Below are 21,475 nucleotides of genomic sequence, written 5' to 3' on the forward strand. Positions count from 1 at the left end.
TTTTTTACGTGTGTGTGTGTGTGTGTGTGTGTGTGTGTGTGTGTGTGTTTTGTTGTTTATTCTGCATGTGCCTTTGGGTTCCTCAAGACCCTTTAAGGTATCTTCCTCTATTGTTCCCTATTTTTCTTTGAGACAGGATTTCACTCAGCCTAGAGTTCATAGATTCAGCTAGACTACTACTGCTGACTAGCAAAGCCCAGGGAATCTTCCTGTCTCTACCTTTCTAGGATTACAAGTATGTGTTGCTGTGCCCAGTTTTTTTTTTTTTTTTTTTAATATTTTATTTATTTATTATATATGAGTACATTGTAGCTGTCTTCAGACACACCAGAAGAGGGCATCAGATTTCATTACAGATGGTTGTGAGCCACCATGTGGTTGCTGGGATTTGAACTCAGGACCTCGGGAAGAACAGTCGGTGCTCTTAACCGCTGAGCCATCTCTCCAGCCCTGTGCCCAGTTTTTATGTAAGTGCTGGAATTGAACTGAGTTGCTCATGCTTGTAAGGCAAGTGCTTTACTGACTAAGCTGTCTCCCTAACCCTATTTGTATTTTGAGAAATGGCCAATTGAGTCTTTTTTTTTTTTAAGATTTATTCATTTATTATATATAAGTACACTGTAGCTGTCTTCAGACCCACCAGAAGAGGATATCGGATCTCTTTACAGATAGTTGTGAGCCACCATGTGGTTGCTGGGAATTGAACTCAGGACCTCTGGAAGAGTAGTTGAGTGCTCTTAACTGCTGAGCCATCTCTCCAGCCCCGGCCAATTTGAGTCTTTTTGCCCTTTTTTAAAATTAAGGGTTATTTTTTTATGTTTAGTTGTAGGAATTCAGAAGATTTTTCAAAAAACTTAAAGTGCCATATGAGCCTGCTCTCTCACTCCTGGGTGTATACCCAGAGAACTCCATACCTGCTGTGGGGATGTGTGTACCCCCATATTCATTGCCGCTTCATTTACTGTAGCAAAGAATTTGGAATCAGCATAGGTATAGTTGTCCATCAAAAGATGAATGGATATTTAGGGTGTGTGTGTGTGTGTGTGTGTGTGTGTGTGTGTGTGTGTGTGTGTAAACAAATGTGGGCACATAATATAACATATAAGAAAGAAAATGCTAAATGTTAGGGGACGAGAAGGGACTGAGTTTCTATTCTGTATAAAAGAGACGTTCAATGAGTTGTATAATATTTGGGGCAAGTTTTTCTGTGTTTGATTTTTTTTTTTTTTGTTAATTGGCAATGTTTTGCATGATGTAAAATTTAGTTAAAAAGGAATTCCTTACTATACATAATTTGCAAATATTTTGTTCTCTTGATGTTATACCTCCCTCTTTGCCAAATTTAAAATTTTTATTTTTTTCACTTTTGTTGTCCCTGGTTTTGATGTCACAGTCAAGAATTCATTACCAAATTCAATATAGGTTTTGAAAATTGTTTTTGCTCAAAAGTTTTATAGTTTTATTTAGGTTTTTGGTCTATTTGAGTAATTTTTGTTTGTTTTTTTGTAGATAGGGTTTGGGTTCTCTGTGTAACAGTCCTGGCTGTCCTGGAACTTGCAGAGATCTTGCCCCCACAGTGCTAGGACTAAAAATAAGTGCCACCATTGCCTAGTTTGAGTGATGTGTGCTATAACATGGTGATTGTGGCCCACCTTCATTTTTTGGCATTGCAGCATGTAATTTAATATGGCCTGTTTGATGGTACTGAGCATGTTTATTACATTTAGAAAGCCTGTTGTGTTTTATTCTTGAACTTGCCACTAAAAACTTTGTTCTTGCTAAGTGAATTAATTTTATGTAGCTAGAATGTTAAATATATTTTGTCTTTTTTCCTTTTATTTCTGTTAAAGATCATTGGGTATTTTCAAAGATATACTTATAACTGTTTAGATGCACTTTTAGTTTTTATAAAATGGTTTATGATATATGTTAGTTTTAAGAGCAATATTTATCAACGGGTAGGAGGGTCTCAATCACATTTTTTTAAGTAAGTGTGTGTGTGTGTGTGTGTGTGTGTGTGTGTGTGTGTGTGTGTTTAAGGTTGGTTACTTTACATTCTTAACATGTATTAAGGACCCCAAAGAAGAGTTCTGTCTGTATGTATTAGGTTAGATAGAGCCAAGTATGGTGGCATGCATCTATGATTAGGGAGCTGATACAGGAACAGTACAAATTACAGCTGTACAATTTTGGGCCACATAACAAGATCCTGTTTTAAATAAACACAGTAAAGAAAAACTACCAAAAACATTGAGTAGATTAGAAATGAAAAACATACCCCATTTGTATTTATTTATGGTTCTCCTAAAATAATAAAGTGGTGTGACATAATTTTTATAAAAATTATTTTCAAGCCAAAAGTATAGAAGAAAGAATAAAAATAAGTACCTTTATTTTTGTAAATCTCTGGAAAGGCAGGCTCTAAAAAAAAAAACAAAAAAAAAAACACTTGAAGGCTTGGTGTGGTGGCTCATGCATATAATCCCAGCACTGGGGATGCAGAGGTAGGTAAATCTTGAGTTTAAGGCCAGCCAGGACTATCTATGTCTTGCTGGAGAACAGTTGTATTCTCATGTCTTGCCTTCAGTATATTTTACCGTGTTATATTGGTTGAAATATTTGAAGAAAATCTAATGTAAACATGCTTCTCCTTACATTTTGAATATACATTTCATCCATGCATGCTTTAAAACCATATGTATTGGCTGTTTGGAAAATACTGGCCACCTTGAGTTATACAAACTTTCTAAGGCAAAACATTTTGTTATAATCAATCAAAAAATTCATGTTAATGGTGTGCACTCGTTGATAAGTGGCTATTAGCCCAAATGCTCGAATTACCCAAGATGCACAGAACACATGAAACTCAACATGGATGACCAAAATGTGGATGCCTCTCTCCTTCTTTAAAAGGGGAACAAAAATACTCATAGGAGGAGATAAGGAGGCAAAGTTTAGAACAGAGACTGAAGGAATGCCCATTCAGAGCCTGCCCCACATGTGGCCCATACATATATAGCCACCAAAACTAGATAAGATGGATGAAGCTAAGAAGTGCAGACTGGGTTGGGGAATTAGCTCAGCGGTAGAGCGCTTGCCTAGCAAGCGCAAGGCCCTGGGTTCGGTCTCCAGCTCCGAAAAAAAGAAAAAAGGAAAAAAAAAAATAAGTGCAGACTGACAGGAACCGGATATAGATCTCTCCTGAGAGACACAGCCAGAGTATGTCAAACACAGAGGCGAATACCAGCAGCAAATCACTGAATTGAGAATGGGACTTCTGTTGGAGGAATTAGAGAAAGGACTGAAAGAGCTGAAGGGGCTTGGGACCCCATTAGAACAACAATACCAACCAACCAGAGCTTCCAGGGACTAAACCACTACCCAAAGACTATACATGGACAGACCCTGGGTTCCAAATTCATAGGTAGCGGTGAATAGCCTTGTAGGGGCAGCAGTGGAAGGCAAAGCCCTTGGTCCTGCCAAGGCTGGACCCCCAGTGTACAGGATTGTTGGGGGTGAATGGGGAGGAGAACACCATATAGAAGGAGAGGCAGAGGGTTTAGGGGGCCGATGGACTGGAAACCAGGAAAGGGAATATTTGAAATGTGAATAAGAAATACCCAATTTAATAAAAATGGAAAAAAAATAAAACCAAGCCATTAGTAACAAAAAAAAAATAAAATAAAATCCATGTTACTATCATCAAACCAACAATAATAATAGATCAAGGTCTCCAGAATTTTAGTTTTTGCTAGAGTTGATATTTTTTTCTCATCGGCATCAAATGCCTTAAAGGGGTTAGCTAACAGTCTCACCTTATTCCTTTACAGAAATATTTTTGCCAGTTACCCAAGTTTTAATAAGGATATTTATTAGTCTTTGAAGTAAAAAAATGAGTTTTCTGACAAACATAGCTAGATATATACAGCTCAAAGGGTTGTATGCACAGGTATTTTATGTACATTTGTCATACGAAAAATTGAGATTTAGTAAAGTTGATAGTTCTCAGACTTATTGAAGCTGACCTTTATGGTTTGTGGGAGTGATGAGAAGAGGTATAATTTTGTAGGTTTAACAGATTCTTGCCAAGACACCATCAAAATGGCTTCAGCACCATCCATAGGAATTTCAACACACTGAGAAAGGCAAATAACAATCCTGCAATTATGAAAATAGTTTTGATTTGTAGTCTCCTGGAAGAGTCTGCTCTGTCTCTAGTTCCATCTCCTATACTCTGACACTTGATGATTGATAGTATTCTGCTTTATTTTGTTCTCCAAAATTTTTATTGTCAGAAACTTCAGATCCAAAAAAGAAATGTGAAACCCCTTCTCTCTCAGTATGAATTTATTTTTGGCTAGCATTTTGCTATCGTGGTATATACACTGTGTACTTTCTATCTGTATAACATGTCTATTATACAGTACATATCATGTATATACTGTAGTATTTGAAATTAATTTCATTATTAGCACAAGCATTTCTTTTTTTCCTTCTGTTTTTTTTTTTAAAGATTTATTTATTCATTTATTATATATAAGTACACTGTAGCTGTCTTCAGATACACCAGAAGAGGGCATCGGATCTCTTTACAGATGGTTGTGAGCCACCATGTGGTTGCTGGGAATTGAACTCAGGACCTCTGGAAGAGCAGTCAGGTGCTCTTAACCGCTGAGCCATCTCTCCAGCCCCTTCCTTCTGTTTTTGCAAGATAGCGTTTCTTTGTAGCTCTGCCTGTCCTGGGGTCTCCAGAAATCAGGCCAACCTAGAATTCAGAGATCCTCTCTACCTCTCAGTCCTGGGATTAAAAGAGTGTGCCACCACTCCTGGCCTAAGCATTTCTTTTTTTTTTTTTTTTCCTTTTTTTCCTTTTTTTTCTTTTTTTTCTTTTTTTTCCAGAGTTGGGGACCGAACCCAGGGCCTTGCGCTTGCTAGGCAAGTGCTCTACCACTGAGCTAAATCCCCAACCCCTGGCCTAAGCATTTCTTAAGAAAAAAGAATCTCCTGTCTAGTGATAAGACTAAAACCTATAAGAAAATAAATGCTTTTTAAAACATAATTCGTGGGGCTGGGGATTTAGCTCAGTGGTAGAGTGCTTACCTAGGAAGCACAGGGCCCTGGGTTCGGTCCCCAGCTCTGAAAAAAAGAACTAAAAAAAAAAACATAATTCGTAAAGCCTGATCATACTGTTTTTATCAGAAGTCCTCAGAAAGCTCTTAGTTCCCTCCCCACCTCTTTTAACTAAGTCTCTCGTATAGCAGTTTGGAATGTTTTTCTTTTAAGTTATTAATCAGATTTATGTCAGTAAATTCTTACCCCACAACACATCCATACAATAAACTCAGAGCCAATTGATATTGATATAAACTGCTCACCTAAATAAGACAAATTGTCCTGTAATTATCCATCACTTCTAAGATATTCATAGCTACCTGTGGCTATTTAAAGCCACATGAATCTGGGTCGTCTTCTTTCTCCATCTTCCTCCTCCTGTTTTGTTTTTATATAGACCTTATTTAAATAGATTCTTATTTACAAAGAATTCCCTTTCACTTATTTTTATTAGGAAGCCGTGATACTTGTCTTTAGGACTGTTCCACATGTAGAAGGTATCTAATTATTTCCTTGATAATTATTTAACTTGCTCTCCACTTTTGGCTTAGGAAGCTATAAATTCGTAAATCTATCTTCTGTATTAGATTTAAGAAATTTTTTTCTTCCAGAGCTTCATTGTTGATAATTGTTTATATTTCCTTACACTTGAAGCTGTATTTTTGAATATTCCATTATTTTTACTTGTTTGTTTGTTTGTTTGAGACAGTTTTCTTTTTGTAGCCTTGGCTGTCCAGGAACCTATTTTGTAGATCAGGCTGGCCTGAAACTCGGAGATCCAACTGATTTCTGCCTCCTGAGTGCTGGGATTAAAGGCACGAGCTATCACTGCCTGGTGGTTTTTCTATATTTTTATTTATATCTCCTACACTATGGGAGATTTGAATCTAGGGCCTTGTGTATGTATTCTTGGCCTTTAATATTGCTTCAATAACTAACAGAGGTTGGGATTGCAAGCTTTGTTAAAAACAATGACATTTATCCCTTTTATAATTTAAGTAAGGTATTCAGAGGCCATCCAAATACCCTATTCTGCTTTGTATCTTCTCACTCATTATTGTTTGCTTCTAGTATTGAACCTTGTCTTAGTGTTTATTGATGTGAAGAGAGGCCATGAAACTTATAGAAGAAAGCATTGAATTGGGGGCTTGCTTAGTTTCAGGGGTTAGTTCATTATCATTGCGGCCGGGAGAGTGGCTGCAGGAGGCAGGAGTGGTACTGGAGTAGTAGCTGAGAACTCATGGGATCTGCAAGCTGCATGAAAGCTAAGAGAGAGTCAGAGTCAGTCTCTCCATCTCTCTGTCTCTCTCTCTCTTTCTCACACACACACACACAGACACACACACACACAGACACACACACACACACACACACACACACACACACACACACACACACACCTTCAAAGCACAGTCTCAGTGATAATACCTTTTCTAAGGCCACATCTACTCCAAGGCCATACCTTCTAATCGTTTCTAAATGTTCCATTCCTTAGTGACTTAAAGTATTTACAAACCTTATTGCCATAATGTATTATACTGACCGCTGCAGACTGTTGAAAATTTAACTTTCTTTTACATTTAGTAAATGGAATAATATAGTCTCTCTCCCCATCACTGATAGACAATTATTAGCATTATGCGTAGTAAAATAAGCCAAGCATGATCACTTTTATGGTAAATCTAAAAGACAATGTTGAGATAGAATAATGCCACTATACCTGGCTGTATTCTTTGCACAGAGGCAAAGGAAATGGCTAGGTATTAGTAAAAGGAATACTGAAGAATTAGTAAATCTAGAGTCATATATTGTTCTGTTAACATATTCAACAGAAATACAATATTGTGTATTGAAATTTTGCTTAAAAAGTAGGCTTTAGGCCCTCTTACCACACTGCAAAAATTAATTATGGAAGGGATAGATATATAATTTGTTAACTTATACTGATCATTCTTCATGCTTATCAAAACACTTATATTTCTTTTTTTAAAACACTTATATTTCTTAAATATATATAATAAACTTTAAAATTATTAAATGTAGTATGATAGGTTTTGACTTTTCTTTGTGTGCCATAGTTTTAGATTGGGCTAGTGGGAACAATTTCTAGCTCTCATTTCTCTTTTACGTAACCCCCAACATCTTTGAACTCCTTTTCTTTTTTTTTTTTTTAAGATTTATTTATTTCATATATGTGAGTACACTGTCATTGTCTTCAGACACACCAGAAGAGGGCATCATGTGCCCATCTTTACAGATGGTTGTGAGCCACCATGTGGTTGCTGGAATTTGAACTCAGGACCTCTGGAAGAGCAGTCAGTGCTCTTAACCATCTCTTCAGCCCTGAACTCCTTTTCATGATGACTGAGATTCATCATGTACTTTTTTTTTTTTCAATTAAAGAATTCATTTATTTTAGGACTCTTGGTTCTTTTTGAGGAGGATAAATACATAGGATATCTGAGTATTAACTATATTTATTGCTGAAAGACCCTGTCATTAGACAGCTAGGAGACATGTTAAAAAGAAGCCATAGTTTTATATTGATAGCTTTACTTTAAATTTAGCATATCAGAATATGCTATTAATATATTATTATATTAAAAGAATATATTAATGTGTTGGAGGAGAGGCCATTCACATATTGTACCTGTATGAATGAATGTCAGATGGCAAAATTCTGGAGTTCTCAGATCTCCCATTCTATGATCCAGGAATTGAACTCAGATTATCAGGTGTGCATGGCAAGTGCTTTTACCTGCTAAGCCATTTTGTAAGCCCTGATGTGACATTTTTGTATTTTGCTTACTGCTGTAGCCTGTGCCCCCATAAAAACCACATTGTAATGGACTAGTGATTGTTACTGGGATCAACAAATAGTGAGTGAGGTTTAAGCTATGTTTGCAGTTCTTTTGGCTCTTCAATTGTATGTTACTAAGGGTGACTGGTCAGAAAGTGGGCAAAGTGACACATGTATAATAACAAGCACTCAGGCTGATGTACAGGAGAGTTGGTGTTAGTTTGAAGCTAGACTGGGGTATATAACACAGACCCTCTCTGAAAATTTTTAAAGCCAAGGATGGTGGCACAGGTCTTTAATTCCTGCAGGGGAATGTGGTTCTCTGTGAGCTCAAGGCCAGTTAGTCTGCAAAAAGAGTGTGTTGGGTCAGTCAGGTCTATGTAAGTGAAACCCTGTCTCAAAACAGTTCCTTGTTAATTTTATGATTTTTTGCTTATTTTACTTTAATATTTCAATTAGTCAAGCTCATCGTGTGCTTATTTGTATTTAATATTTTGGTAGTGTTTTGTTTTTTCAGTATTAGTGATCTAACCCAAGGCCTCATACATCCTAGGCAAGCACTCTACCACTAAGCTATATCTACATCCCTGTGTTCAGTTTTTAAATTTAGTTTTAAATTTAATCTTGAGAGGTTTTGCTTTGCTATTCAGAGTTCACAGCGGTAATAGTGTACATGGACTTGACCAGATTTTGAAATAATTTATATGGCCTAAAGTAAATCAGGTCATGGAAAACAAGTTGGCAACAGACCTGTTTGCTGCTGTGTGGATGGACACGATATCATAGTATCAGGAAAATTAAGGAAATTACTGCTGATTTGTTTAAACTTAAAAAGCTATATATGGGATTGCACACACTTTAAATACATAATGTGAATAAAGCGTTCTTGTAACAGTAGTTTGTCATCTTTTATTCCCTGAAGAGACTTAAATGCCCCCTACTTTCATATGAGTAGTTAGGATTCACAGAAAACCAAATTCTCCAAGGAATTTCTATGTAGATTATCTTCCAGATACCCTAGGGTAGAAGTGGGTATGAATGGATGTAGGAAATGTTCTCAGCAGTTGTAGAGTGGCCTCAACTTACATTTTTCTAATGCTTCCCCTGATTCATTTTGGTTGATGTGAACATTACAGGAGTTACAGTTTGTTACATTGTTTCAAGACTGTTTAAGTACAGAGAACTGTGAAACATAAAAAGTAAACATATACTTTATTGCTATTGTTTATTGTTACAGACTAAGGACTTAAATAATGCCTTGTATGTAGGGCCTTCCTAAGGGTCCTCTAGGGTCATGCCAGGCATTCCCTCTCTACTTACTATCCTATGTATCTCTGCCCCATTCTGCTGTGATTTTACACTGATTTTATACAACCTAGAGTTCACACTGGTACTTTCCCTTCTGGTCCAACACCATGTTTATTCTGCCCTTCATGCTTTAGTATTTTATTTCTCTGTAACTACACTGAGAAATCTGGCTGTCATTGTCTTCAATATGTTCAACCGTTTAGTTAGTCCTAGTAATATTTGTCAGTAAGTTTCTTGATCACGTAGGTCATCTTCTTTAGTGATACAACCAGCCTAGCCAAGACCTTCCTTTTCTCTACTTCCTTATATTAACTTTCTTTAACATTTTAAAATATTTATGTATATGAGTGTTTTACCTGCCTGTATGTAATATACCCACTTGTATGCCTAATTGCCTAAAGAGGTCAGAAGACTTTGTCCCTGGAATTGGATTACAGATGGCTCTGAACCACCATGTGGGAATCAGACTAGGTCCTCTTGATGTGCTTTCCACTGCTGACCAGCTTCTCCAGCCCCACGTTAATTTATTAAATATGTCAGTACGGTTTTTTTTTAAGATTTATTTATTATATATAAGTACACTGTAGCTGTCTTCAGACACACCAGAAGAAGGCATCAGATGGTTGTGAGCCACCATGTGGTTGCTGGGAATTGAACTCAGGACCTCTGGAAGAACAGTCAGTGCTCTTAACTGCTGAGCCATCTCTCCCGCCCGTCAATACAGTTTTTAACTTTACCAGGAATATAAGCAGGAGTTGTTTATAGTAGAATTGAGGGCTGGCTGGGAGGTTATGCTACAGGAGCAGCATGAAAGAAAACTGTTTAAAAATAGTTTAAATAATGGCTTTAAAAAGTCATTTGTTGGACTTGAGAACTGGCTGAGTGGTTAAAAGCATTATTGTTCTTCTAGAGAACCCAGGTTTGATTCCTAGCGTTCACATGGGTTCTTAGTTCATTAATTCTAGGGATCTGACATCCTCTTTGACCTCTGCAGACTCCAGGCATGCATGTGGTTCATATAAATAAATGGATGCAAGACAGTTAGTATACACGTTTTAAAAAGACCCCAAAGACTTAATAAAAGACCCAGAGACTTAATAAAGCAGTCATTTGCTAGTTAGGAAAATAAAGGAATTTTAGGAATTGGACTGAATTTAAGTAACCTTGGTTAAATTTTAAGGATTGATCATTTGGAAATTTTGGTGTAAATTCTGGTGAAATGTTCACCCATTTCTGTCTGCCATTTCTCTCCTTCCCCTTTTTTGCAGCTGTCATCCATGTGATGATTTAGAGAGAACTGCTTGCTCTGCTCACTTTACATAGTCTGTTGCTAAGGCAGTGTTTTTATAAAAATCAGCAAAAATTACCTTCAGTGCTTGGAAGGTTGCGTTTTCTCGAAGTGTTGATTACCTTGTTTTGCAATTAAGACTGCTTCTGGGTCTTTGAAGAAAATAATGTAAGATCAGTTGTGGTTTCAGTTTTTGAATATTTCTACTACTACTTTTCAGTGTTTCTCTGTGGTTTAAAACTGGGCCCATCTGTCCCTATTCTTTGTCTGACTTTCTAAGGAACATTTTGGACTTAATTTTTTTTATTTTCCGTCTGTTATTCAATATGACACTTGATAGTAAGCTTTTAGGCAGTTGCTTTAAAATTTACTTTAAAGTCAAGAGTACACAATAATTTTTATTATAAAATTGCAATTGTATGAGCCTGCACTTTTAAAGTTATATAGCTTTATAAATTTTTGTTTTCTGAAATTAATTATTATAGGTTGTTAATTTAAAAACAGAATCTCATAACTGAAGAGACTTTAAAGGACAAGCACTCCCACATCTCACCCAAGAACAAATGTTCTTCCACACAGCGCTTTTTTAGCAGTTAGAATTCAGTTTCCCAAAACAGCTTGTTTTTTTGTCCAATGTATGTAGTGAGTGTTGCTTATCTATTTGAAGATTTACCTATTTTTCTATTTTGTGTTTGAGGACTTACTTCCAAGTTTTGGATTCAGACGTGTAGGTGGTAGTGATTTCTAAAACACCAGATGTTAATGCGTGTGAAGCCTGAATAAAAGGAAGACTGGAACTGATAATGATGATGAGGAATGCTTGAGGAGTATAACAGTTAAAAGTTATGACCGTCTATTTATATTTGGTGGATTGATGGTCCAGAGTAGTTTTATTAAGGGTTGTCAGATGGGTTCTAGTTGACTCTGGCTGTGGAAGAAAGTCAATTTAATTTAATTTAAAATAGTTTTAGCATTATCTTTCTCTTATAGAAGTAATATTTGAATACTAAACTAGGCATTCTAAATTGTTGACCTTTGTAAATAATGAGGTAAAAATACTTAGGAAAGTTAAAATATTTTCCTATATTACCCTTTCCTTTATTGTTTAAATACTACTAAAGTATTACTACTTTTAGTTTTTATTAGTTCAGGTGTTCTTCTGTTTTTGAAGTGTGTGTGTTCTTTGCTTGCATGCATATAAAGGGATTTCATGCATGTCTGGTGCCCACAGAGGTAGATCGTCTGGAACTGGAGTTAGAGATAGCTGTGAGCTATCATGTGTGTGCTAGGAATGGAATACAAGTCCTCTGAAAGAGCAGTCAGTGCTCTAACTGCTGAAGTTTATCTCTAGCCCCAGTTCATGTGCTTTTAAAATTAAAAATAGGACCTGGAGTGATGGTTCAGCAATTAAGAGCCCTGGCTCCTCTTTGAGAGGACCTGGATTTGATTTTCAGTGTCCACATGGAAGCCCCAGCCACCTGGAACTCCAGTTGCGTGGATGCCTTCTTGTCTCGGGTAGCAGGCATGCAAGCACTGGCTGTTTGGTCTTCATAACACGACTGTCATTCTTGAGAAACTGTTCACTTTCTGAGTAATAGGTTCATCTCACACTGTCTGCTAAGGTCCATCCTGGGATTGGTTGGAGATGGCCCTAGGGACCAGGTGTTACGCACTAGGTATGCTTTCATTAATTTCGGCCCTTTTAACAGAGATAGGGAACGTGCATGTATATGGTCACATACATATAAAATACATATTCATGTAGATTAAAATGCATGCACATGTCTTGAGTTCATAGAGATATCTTCAGCACCAACTCATCCCCACAATTTTTTTCATCCCTTTTATTGACGGTGAGCATTAGCATCACATTTACTCAAACCTGTAATATTTCTAAAAAGTAGTGCTCTATCACTGTGAAGTTAGGAGTTGGTACATCTCAGGAATTGAGTGGTCAGCCAATCTAGTCAGTTGGCGAGCTCCAGGTTCAGGGAGGACCCCGTCTTCCTGTAAGACGGAGGGTAGAGGAGAAATCTGGCCTTGATGTGTGGCCTCTAGACATGCACCACAGGCACATCCCGGCACACATACTCGCTAGTCAGCATTTGTTTACAGGCACACACATGCCTTGTCAGCACTCGGACCAGTGGTGTAAAGTCAGACTGTTCTCAGGGTACTTGGGACTAGTTCTGTCTGCCTGCCTTTTGATTAGTTGGTCTGTCCTTGATTTATTTGAAATATAAGTAGGTTACTTGGTTCTGCTTTGCTTTAAATTTTACTTTTTCTCCTCTGTTTCCATTCTTAGAGAATGGTATGAACACCATTAACATTTTTCCTAAAGTAAAATTTAAAGTAAATTTAGTTAAACGTCACTTCATTTGAGACCTGTTCCACCCAATTTCCCACCTCTTACGAGGAACCAGCTTTATCTTTCTTTTGTTTTCCTTTTTATAAAAAAAAAAATGCTTTCTTACTTTCTTTTAATTTTTTTTTCTTTTTCTTTTTTTCGGAGCTGGGGACCGAACCCAGGGCCTTGCGTTTGCTAGGCAAGCGCTCTACCACTGAGCTAAATCCCCAACCCCTTTCTTTTAATTTTTATTGGTTATTTTATTTACATTTCAAATGTTATTCCCCTTCCTGGTTTCACCTCCCTCTTCTACCTCTCCCCCTACTAACTTTCTTATAAAAATGTAAACTTTACTTTTTTTTTTTAAAGATTTATTCATTTATTATATATAAGTACACTGTAGCTGTCTTCAGCTACACCAGAAGGGGGCATCGGATCTCTTTACAGATGGTTGTGAGCCACCATGTGGTTGCTGGGAATTGAACTCAGGACCTCTGGAAGAGCAGTCAGTGCTCTTAACCACTGAGCCATCTCTCCAGTCCACTTTTTTGTTTTTTTGAGAGAGGGTTTTGTTGTGTAATTTTTGCCTTTCCTGTAGACCGGCTAGCCTAAGACTTGTAGAGCCTTTTCTGCCTCTGCCTTCCAAGTGCTGGGATTAAAGGTGTTAGCTACTACTGCCTGACTGTTTGAATTTTTTTTTTTTTTTGGTTCTTTTTTTTTTTCCGGAGCTGGGGACCGAACCCAGGGCCTTGCGCTTCCTAGGCAAGTGCTCTGCCACTGAGCCAAATCCCCAACCCCTTGAATTTTTTAAGAAAGGGTCTCTCAATCACTGTACCCTAGGCTGACCTAAAACTACTGTGTACCCTAAAATTCTCCTGCCTCAATCTCCTGAGTGCTACCACGCCATCTTTATTATATGGGGTTTTTGTTTTGTTTTTGAGACAGGGTCTTACCAAAGTAACCTTGGTTGCTCTGACGCTTGCTATGTATTCCATACTCCTAGAGAGCTGCCTGCCTCGGCCTCAGAGTGCTGGAAGTAAAAAGTGGGTGCCACCGTGCCTGGCTTACATATTTTTGAACTTTGCTTATTGCTTAGTAATAATATCTTGAAAAATCTACTTACTATTGGCGCATATAGTTCTTAAAAATAGTAATTATGGGGGTTGGGGATTTAGCTCAGTGGTAGAGCGCTTGTCTAGCAAGCGCAAGGCCCTGGGTTCGGTCCCCAGCTCTGGGGGGGGGGAAAAGAATAGTAATTATGTAAGCATATGACTTAGGTTGTGTTTTTACTTTAGTCTCATTCTCTCACATGCTGATTGTTTATATTCTGTAAATTACTTCCTTTAAAATAATTTTTTAAAAATCTATACTTTATGTGTATAAGTGTTTTGTTTACATATATATTTGTGTACTATGTACATGTCTTGCTCCTCTTGAGGCCAGAAGTAGGTAGGATATTTTTCTTTGACTCCCTAGTTTTTGTTTATGTAGACATCTCTAACTTGCTGGCTTTTTTTTTCTTCCTTTTTTCTTTTTTCTAATGGTCTAAGACACCTAGACACAGTCATTATGTATTGCAGCCATTTGAGCATCATTCAGACGGAATCACATTACTTTGTTACAGAATCCTTGTAGGTAAGACTGGGTGAGATATACCAGCTCACTGTTTCTGTCAGTACTGTAGTCTTGAATTGGTCTTGTTAAAAAACCAAATCATACTAGAAAAATGGTAGGACTCCTTCCCTCTGTCCCCCAACATACACACTGTTAGAGGCCTACCCAGTGGGAAATAGCAGACACTCTTAATCTTTGCTATTCTGGAAGGAACTTACTTAAGGAAAAAAAGGTTTTTAAGTGCATTGGTGTTTTGCATGAATATGTATCTGTGTCGAGTCCCCTGAAACTGGAATTACAGTTGTGAGCTGCTATGTGGGTACTGAGAATTGAACCCAGGTTCTCTAGAAGAGCAGCCAGTTTTCTTAACTTCTGAGCCATCAAAACTCTACTTTCTTATCATTTATAATTGTAATTTAATGAAACAGTTTGCCAGATCACACTCTCAAGAGTGTCCTTATAAAAGAACCTTGTATTTATGTTTTCATTGACACTGTCACTCATTTATAATTGACGCACATAGGTTGATCATGGGCTTATTTTTTTAACTGTAATAAATTATTACTGCATGTAAAATTCTTGTTTGTCACATAATATTCCTGGAGAAGTAAATAATAATGAACATAGGATGTTGTAAGGTGGCTGTTCTGAGAATGTCAGCATATTCACTAGAGCTGCCTCTCCTTGTTCTAAGTATTCTTTAGATCAGAGAGTAGTCAGAAGGCAGAAATTGTCTGACAAAGAGTAAAGATATGAACAGTGATTAGTGTGCTATATATCTGCTTTTAAAACTAAAAGAAGATGGACGATATAACCCTGGAAGTCCAATATGAGTGACATAATACTACGTGCTGTTCATGATCTTTCTTCTTCATGAAAAGTTGATTGCTCTGCAGTTGTTCTTTTTAAAATCATTTTTAGTTACTCTACAAAATCACTTGTGCTATGTAAGATTAGAATGTGGCCTATCTGATCCTCTGGTGTTTACATAACAATTCATATTGGAGCAAGTAGAATTCTTGTACCATTTTTAGTATTATGTTATGAGCTCAGGGTTAGTTCAATGTTCTCTCCCTCTCTACTTCCCTCCCTCCTTCCCTTCCTCCCTCCCTATCTAACACTCATATGTTATTTATTTAAGTGCATGTATCTCTAGTAGTTCTCTTAACCTGTACTAAGCCCTGCAACTGGCAAGAGAGATGATGAATCAGTGGTTTCATGGTACGGTGGCTCACAACTATTCATACCTCCAGTTCCAGGTCAGCTAGCACCCTTTTCTGTCCTCCATGGGCACTTGGCATCCACACCATACAGACATACATGTAGGCAAACATTAAAGTCAAGGGAAAGTTCTGATCAGATCTCTATTTTCTTTACATTACATTAGCATTAAAATGGTAAGCATCAAAAACTTTGCAAGTATAGGCTCATCAAGTTACATGCTAAAGATAGTATATTAGTTACTTTTCTCATTGTGACAAAATACCCAACAAGAAACAAATTATGAAATGTTGGGTTTATTTGGTTCATACTTTGAAGGTACAATCCATCCTGGTGGGCAAGTCCTAGCAATAGGAGTTGAGGCAGCTCACTGGGCTGCATCCCTTTTCAGGAGCAGAGATGGATGCATGGTAGTGCTTAGCTCACTTTTTCCTTTTTATGCAGTCCTACACCCCAGTCCTTGGAATTGTGCTACTCATATTCTAGGTGGGTCTTTTCACTTGAAATTAGATAGTCTCTCACTGCTATGTCTGGTGGCTTGTTTCTTAGGTGATTCTAGATTGTTCGTATTGAGTTGATGGCATTAGCCATCACACAGAATAAGAAATGTTCTTTGCTTTGTTTTTAGAGAAAAGGTTCTTTTAGCCCAGGCTTACCTTGAACTCTGTGTAAGTCAGACTGACCTTACTGCAAGTGCTCTTAATCTTAACTCTGAGTGTTAAGATTATAGGCATGCCAACTTAAAAAAAAGAGTCCTTCCTCCTGACTCTTAACATTTCAGTGCCAGCACTCCCTTTGTTGGTCTGAGTCCCTGTATGATAGATTCCCTTTTTTACCTAAAGGTGATGGACTCATACTGTGTAGCCCAGCATTGAAATAGCTATTAGTAAAATTTAGTACTTAAGATAGTAGTTAGTATTTTGCCTCATCTTACAGTGTTTTAGTTAAGAATCTTGTATTTCCCTGTTGTTTTGTTCTATGGAGAATTAGCCTTTTTCTTAATCCAGTGATTTTTACCTAGTGTTAATGTGTTCTTAAAAGAAATAGAGGGGTTGGGGATTTAGCTCAGTGTTAGAGCGCTTGCCTAGCGAACCCAAGGCCCTGGGTTCGGTCCCCAGCTCCGAAAAAAAAGAAAAAAAAAAAAAAGAAAAAAGAAATAGAATAGGGGACTAGGGAAGTTGGCTTAGCCGTTGACACTGACTGTTCTTCTGAGGGCCCGTGTTCAATTCTCAGGACCTACATGGCAACTCCCAACTATCAGTAACATGTGGTGCACATATCTGTAAGAGGGCAAAACAGCAAGTCATAAAAAAATTTAAAAACATAAAAGATAAAAATCAGTAGAATTTTTGCTCTTTGAAATACCTTTCTCTGTCTGTGACTTTATTACAGTACTAGGGTTGGCACCTGGACCTTGTGCATGGTAGGCAGGTGTACTACCAGCCACACTTCAACCCAGGACATAGATTTATACCAGAAGCATATAATCATGGACTGGGTTCTGGGTGTACTTGAGGGATTAGAGGTTGCTCGAATAAAAGATTTAATAATGAACAGGGATAAAATATGTTCAGTGTTTTTCTGAGATAAACATGGATAGAGAGCTAGGTTTTAGAATTTACATTAAATCTATTGTGTGCTCCTGTGACCCAGAAAAGTCATTAATTAATGTAAATCTGGTGTATAGGAGTAATGGGAACAGGAATATTTGCCTATTCTTGAAGTAGGTTTTTGTGCAAATACCCGGTAGTATATAAAAAAAAAAAGGAAGATTGCAGTCATAAACAATCATTAGATCAAAAACTAGAAGGTTAGAAGGACAAAATTTAGTATCGATACATCTTTGAAGAATAAAAAATAGTATTGCTCTTCTGTCTTGTCATTTTTTTTATTTGAAATCAGTTTCCTTTTGAAAATAAAAGTTTCATTTTTTTATACAAATGTAGTTCTATGCATTTGAATTTATAGGTTTTACTATTCTGGTTCTGAAATTCAGAATGCTAAAGCTGAGAGACTTTTTTCATAATTTTAAGTAAATTGATTTACTAGTATAATAGCCTGTGTTAAAAAAATCAAGACAGTTTATAATCTATGAACATTCAATATGAATGCTTTTGTAATTTTGGCATGGAATTCACAAATGTTAGTACACTGAACTTCTTTAGATTATTGTATCTTGTGAGGGTAATTCACGTCTACTTTTATAAAATTCCACTTCCATGAGTATGAAAGGGACTTCTTTCTGCCTGTTATAACTGTCTGAGTCCTGTTGTTGAAAATTATGAAGCAAGAATGACCAAGTATAAATAAGCAATAAAGCTTTGGTAATGAATATGTTGAATTAAATATATTAAATCTTAGACTTTCCTCCTCCTCCTCCTCCTCCCTGTCTGTCTGTCTGTCTGTCTATCTATCTATCTATCTATCTATCTATCTATCTATCTATCTATCTATCTATCTATATCTGTTTCTTGGTTTTGGTTTTTCAAGACGGTTTTCCTGTGTAGCCCTGACTGTAGGGAACTTGCTTAGTAGACTGGGCTGGCCACAAACTCTTACTGGGATTAAGGGTGTGTACCACCACATCCAGTATACTAGACTTTTAAACATTTACTTTAGAAGGAATACTCATTTACTTATCTTTTGTATGTGAATATGTGTGTGAAAATGTAGGCACATATGAGGGGGCATATGTGGAGGTGAGGGGCCTCTTGTTCTTGTTACTGCTGTGCCACTTACTCTAGGTTAGCTTATTATATAAGCTTCTCAGCAGATCTATAGAAATATTAGAACTCCGGATGCATATTTTCTAGATACAGCTTTTTATGTAGGTTAAGTCCTGAAACTTAACTCCAGCTATTAGGATGGTACTGCTAGAACTTGTACTCAATGACCTTTTAGACAAAAAAAGCTTCTGTTACCATTACTTTTAGGACATAGATTTGCATTAAGTGATGATTCATCATTATGTCTAATGTATAGATTCATGCAGTGACCTTATTAGGTTTTCTGGGTAATGTGTATAGAGCACATGAAACATAAACTAGCTCTTTGTTTTTATGTTCCTCTTAAACAACTGCTGTATATAATCTGTGTGTGTGTGTCTGTGTCTGTGTGTGTGTGTGTGTGTGTGTGTGTGTGTGTGTGTGTTAACAATTTCAAGTGCTTTTTTTTCTTCTGGGTTGCACAGAAGAGCAATTATCAATTCTTTGCTAAATACTAAAGTGATTATGTCTGGCATAGGTATGGTAATAGCCCTGTTTTTGGTCCAAAGATGTATGTTTATGCATTTCAGTTACTCTATATAAATGAGACCTTTTTGTAAGGGATACAAAGTGAGATGGAAGCAGTTGACTTTTCTCTCTCATTTTACTAGTCACCTACAAAAGCTGTATATAATGCCAGGCATTGGAACCATCCAGACTCAGAGGAACTGCCTGGACCACCAATAGTAAAACCTCAGAGTGTCACAGTGAGTAAAGTTTTTCTTTTAAAATAAATTAGAAATTCATCTAGATAGTTACTATCTTAATTTTTGTTCTTATAAAGTTATAATTAAAAGCTTTACAAATTAAAACTTTGTAGGAGCTCAAGGCCAATCTAGGTTTCATACTGAGACCTTATCTCAGAAACTAAACAACAAAAACCAAAGCTTTTAATCATGACTCACTTTTCATAGAATTTATAATATTTAGGGTTTAAGAAAAAGTACTCCTTATATGAATTGTTAGTATTGATTTTTGTGTTTATGTGATATTAGTATGTATTGTTATGGGTGAGGGTACAGGTGTGTATATATACTCAGTAGAGGATAAGGTTTATGAGTAATTTCTTCTAGCATGTGAGTTCTGACAATCAAACGCAGCTTGTCAGGCTCGCTTGGCAAGCATTCTTACCTGCTAAGTAATCTCATTGGCCTTCTGTGTCTAATTTTTTGAGAAAAGGTCTCATCAAGTTTGGCCATCTTAGCTAGACTGGTGAGTTCCAAGGATCCACCATTCTCCACCACAAACTGCTGGGGTGCTGGCTTTGTTTTTTAAGAGCATAGATACTAAGGATCCAATCTTCAGATCCTCATGCTTGCATGACAGACCCTTTGCCCACTTCTAGCCTATTGATCGTGAGAATTTATAATAAATTTAGGCATGATGGCTCATACCTGTAGTCCTAGTACTTGGAAGACTGAGTTAGGAATCACCACCTTGTCACCAACAAAGACTGCATAGTAAGACCTCACTCTTTCTCCCAAAGCTTTATTGTAGACCATACACTATACTGTGTGGTTGTTGTTGTTGTTTTTAAAGTTTGGGGCCTCTGCCTTTTTAAGAATTATTTTCTTTATTTTATTATGTATAAGAGTGTTTTGCCTGAATATTTACCATTGTATATCTCTTTTTTGTTTGGTTAGTTTTGTTGTTGTTGTTGTTTTTTTTTTTTTTTGAGACAGGGTTTCTTTGTTTATCTTTGGCTGCCCTGGAACTCATTCTGTAGATCAGGCTGATCTTGAACTTAAAGAGCCTTCTAAGTGCTCGGGTTAAAGGTGTTCTTCACCTCCACCCGGGTATCTATGTTTGTATATCTTAAAGTGACTTTCATCCCTTAATTTGCTTTTCATAGAGCTAAAATTACATTCAATTAATACTTTCCAAACCAAACCTTTTGTAACATATTCTCCTATGTATGCTACCCATAATCCAGGTAACTAGGAGATGAAGCCTTGGACACCTTGAGCTACCAAAGGAATGAGTTCTTAGAACAGTAACAAAAATTTGAGGATGGAGGGTCACGTGTTTGTGTTGCTAGTGACTGAACCCAGGGCCTTGTGCAAAGACTAATATTCATCCTCAGCTCTAAGAATAGACCTCTAGTGGTTGGGGATTTAGCTCAGTGGTAGAGCGCTTGCCTAGGAAGCGCAAGGCCCTGGGTTCGAGCCCCAGCTCCGAAAAAAAGAACCAAAAAAAAAAAAAAAAAAGAATAGACCTCTAAGAATAGAACACAGTTTAATGTTTTTTCTTAAGTTGATTATGATGTCACCATCATACATGCTAGTAATTATTTGTGATTCTGAAACATGCTTTGTTCGTTTTATAACTTACTATTTTTGTTGTATATTTGCTTTAGTTTCCTATGCTTCTGTGATTACTTTGCTGTAGTTTTTCTGAAGCCCTGTCTAACTGCTTATTGATGCTACTTATGCATGCAATTGTGGTTCTTTATTCTGTTAACAGTCCTAGAAGCAAAGAAATTTTATGAAATGTAAAATTTTTAAAAAGCTAGAAGTATTTATCAAGTGGTTCTTTTGTGTGTAAAACAATATTTAAGTCTTAGTGCATGAAATTTAAATTACCTTGTAGGACTTTTCAGCAGCCTCCCTCTTCCCCTCTTAAAAATAAAATCATTTACTTTTTAAAATCTACATTTGTCACATAGACAAGATGTTACCTTTTAAAATATATTTGCTTAGAACAACTAATTTAATACCTTTATTAATAGGTGAGGCTGTCTTCAAAGGAACCAAATCAAAAAGATGATGGAGTTTTTAAGGCTCCTGCACCACCACTCAAAGTGATAAAAACTGTGACAATACCTACTCAGCCCTACCAAGAAATAGTTACTGCACTGAAATGCAGAAAAGAAGACAAAGAAGTAAGCAGCCTGTACCGTCTCACTGCACGCGGATAGATTTCTATGTGTAACAGTTAGCCCCAGTCTGAACCACAAACGTGCCGTATCCTCCTTGTCCAGTACTAGTGACTCAAAAACATTTTTGTTGCCATCATCTAAT

The 21,475-nt window shown here is 36.9% G+C and overlaps 1 protein-coding gene across 5 annotated transcripts in view; it reads left to right on the top strand.

The window, feature by feature from the left end:
* Positions 1-21,475, top strand: part of Wapl (WAPL cohesin release factor) — a 69,732-nt gene that overhangs the window by 22,521 nt on the left and 25,736 nt on the right. For 3 of the 5 annotated variants that reach the window (XM_006252725.5, NM_001427279.1, XM_006252724.5), the window contains exons 5-6: positions 19,067-19,162; positions 21,184-21,336. In XM_006252725.5, the coding sequence (XP_006252787.2) occupies positions 19,067-19,162; positions 21,184-21,336 (249 nt within the window). The remainder of the gene's footprint in view (positions 1-19,066; positions 19,163-21,183; positions 21,337-21,475) is intronic. The other 2 variants (XM_006252726.5, XM_063275139.1) reach the window with 1 other exon arrangement.

Source organism: Rattus norvegicus, chromosome 16 (assembly GCF_036323735.1).
Source record: "Rattus norvegicus strain BN/NHsdMcwi chromosome 16, GRCr8, whole genome shotgun sequence".
NCBI lineage: Eukaryota > Metazoa > Chordata > Mammalia > Rodentia > Muridae > Rattus > Rattus norvegicus.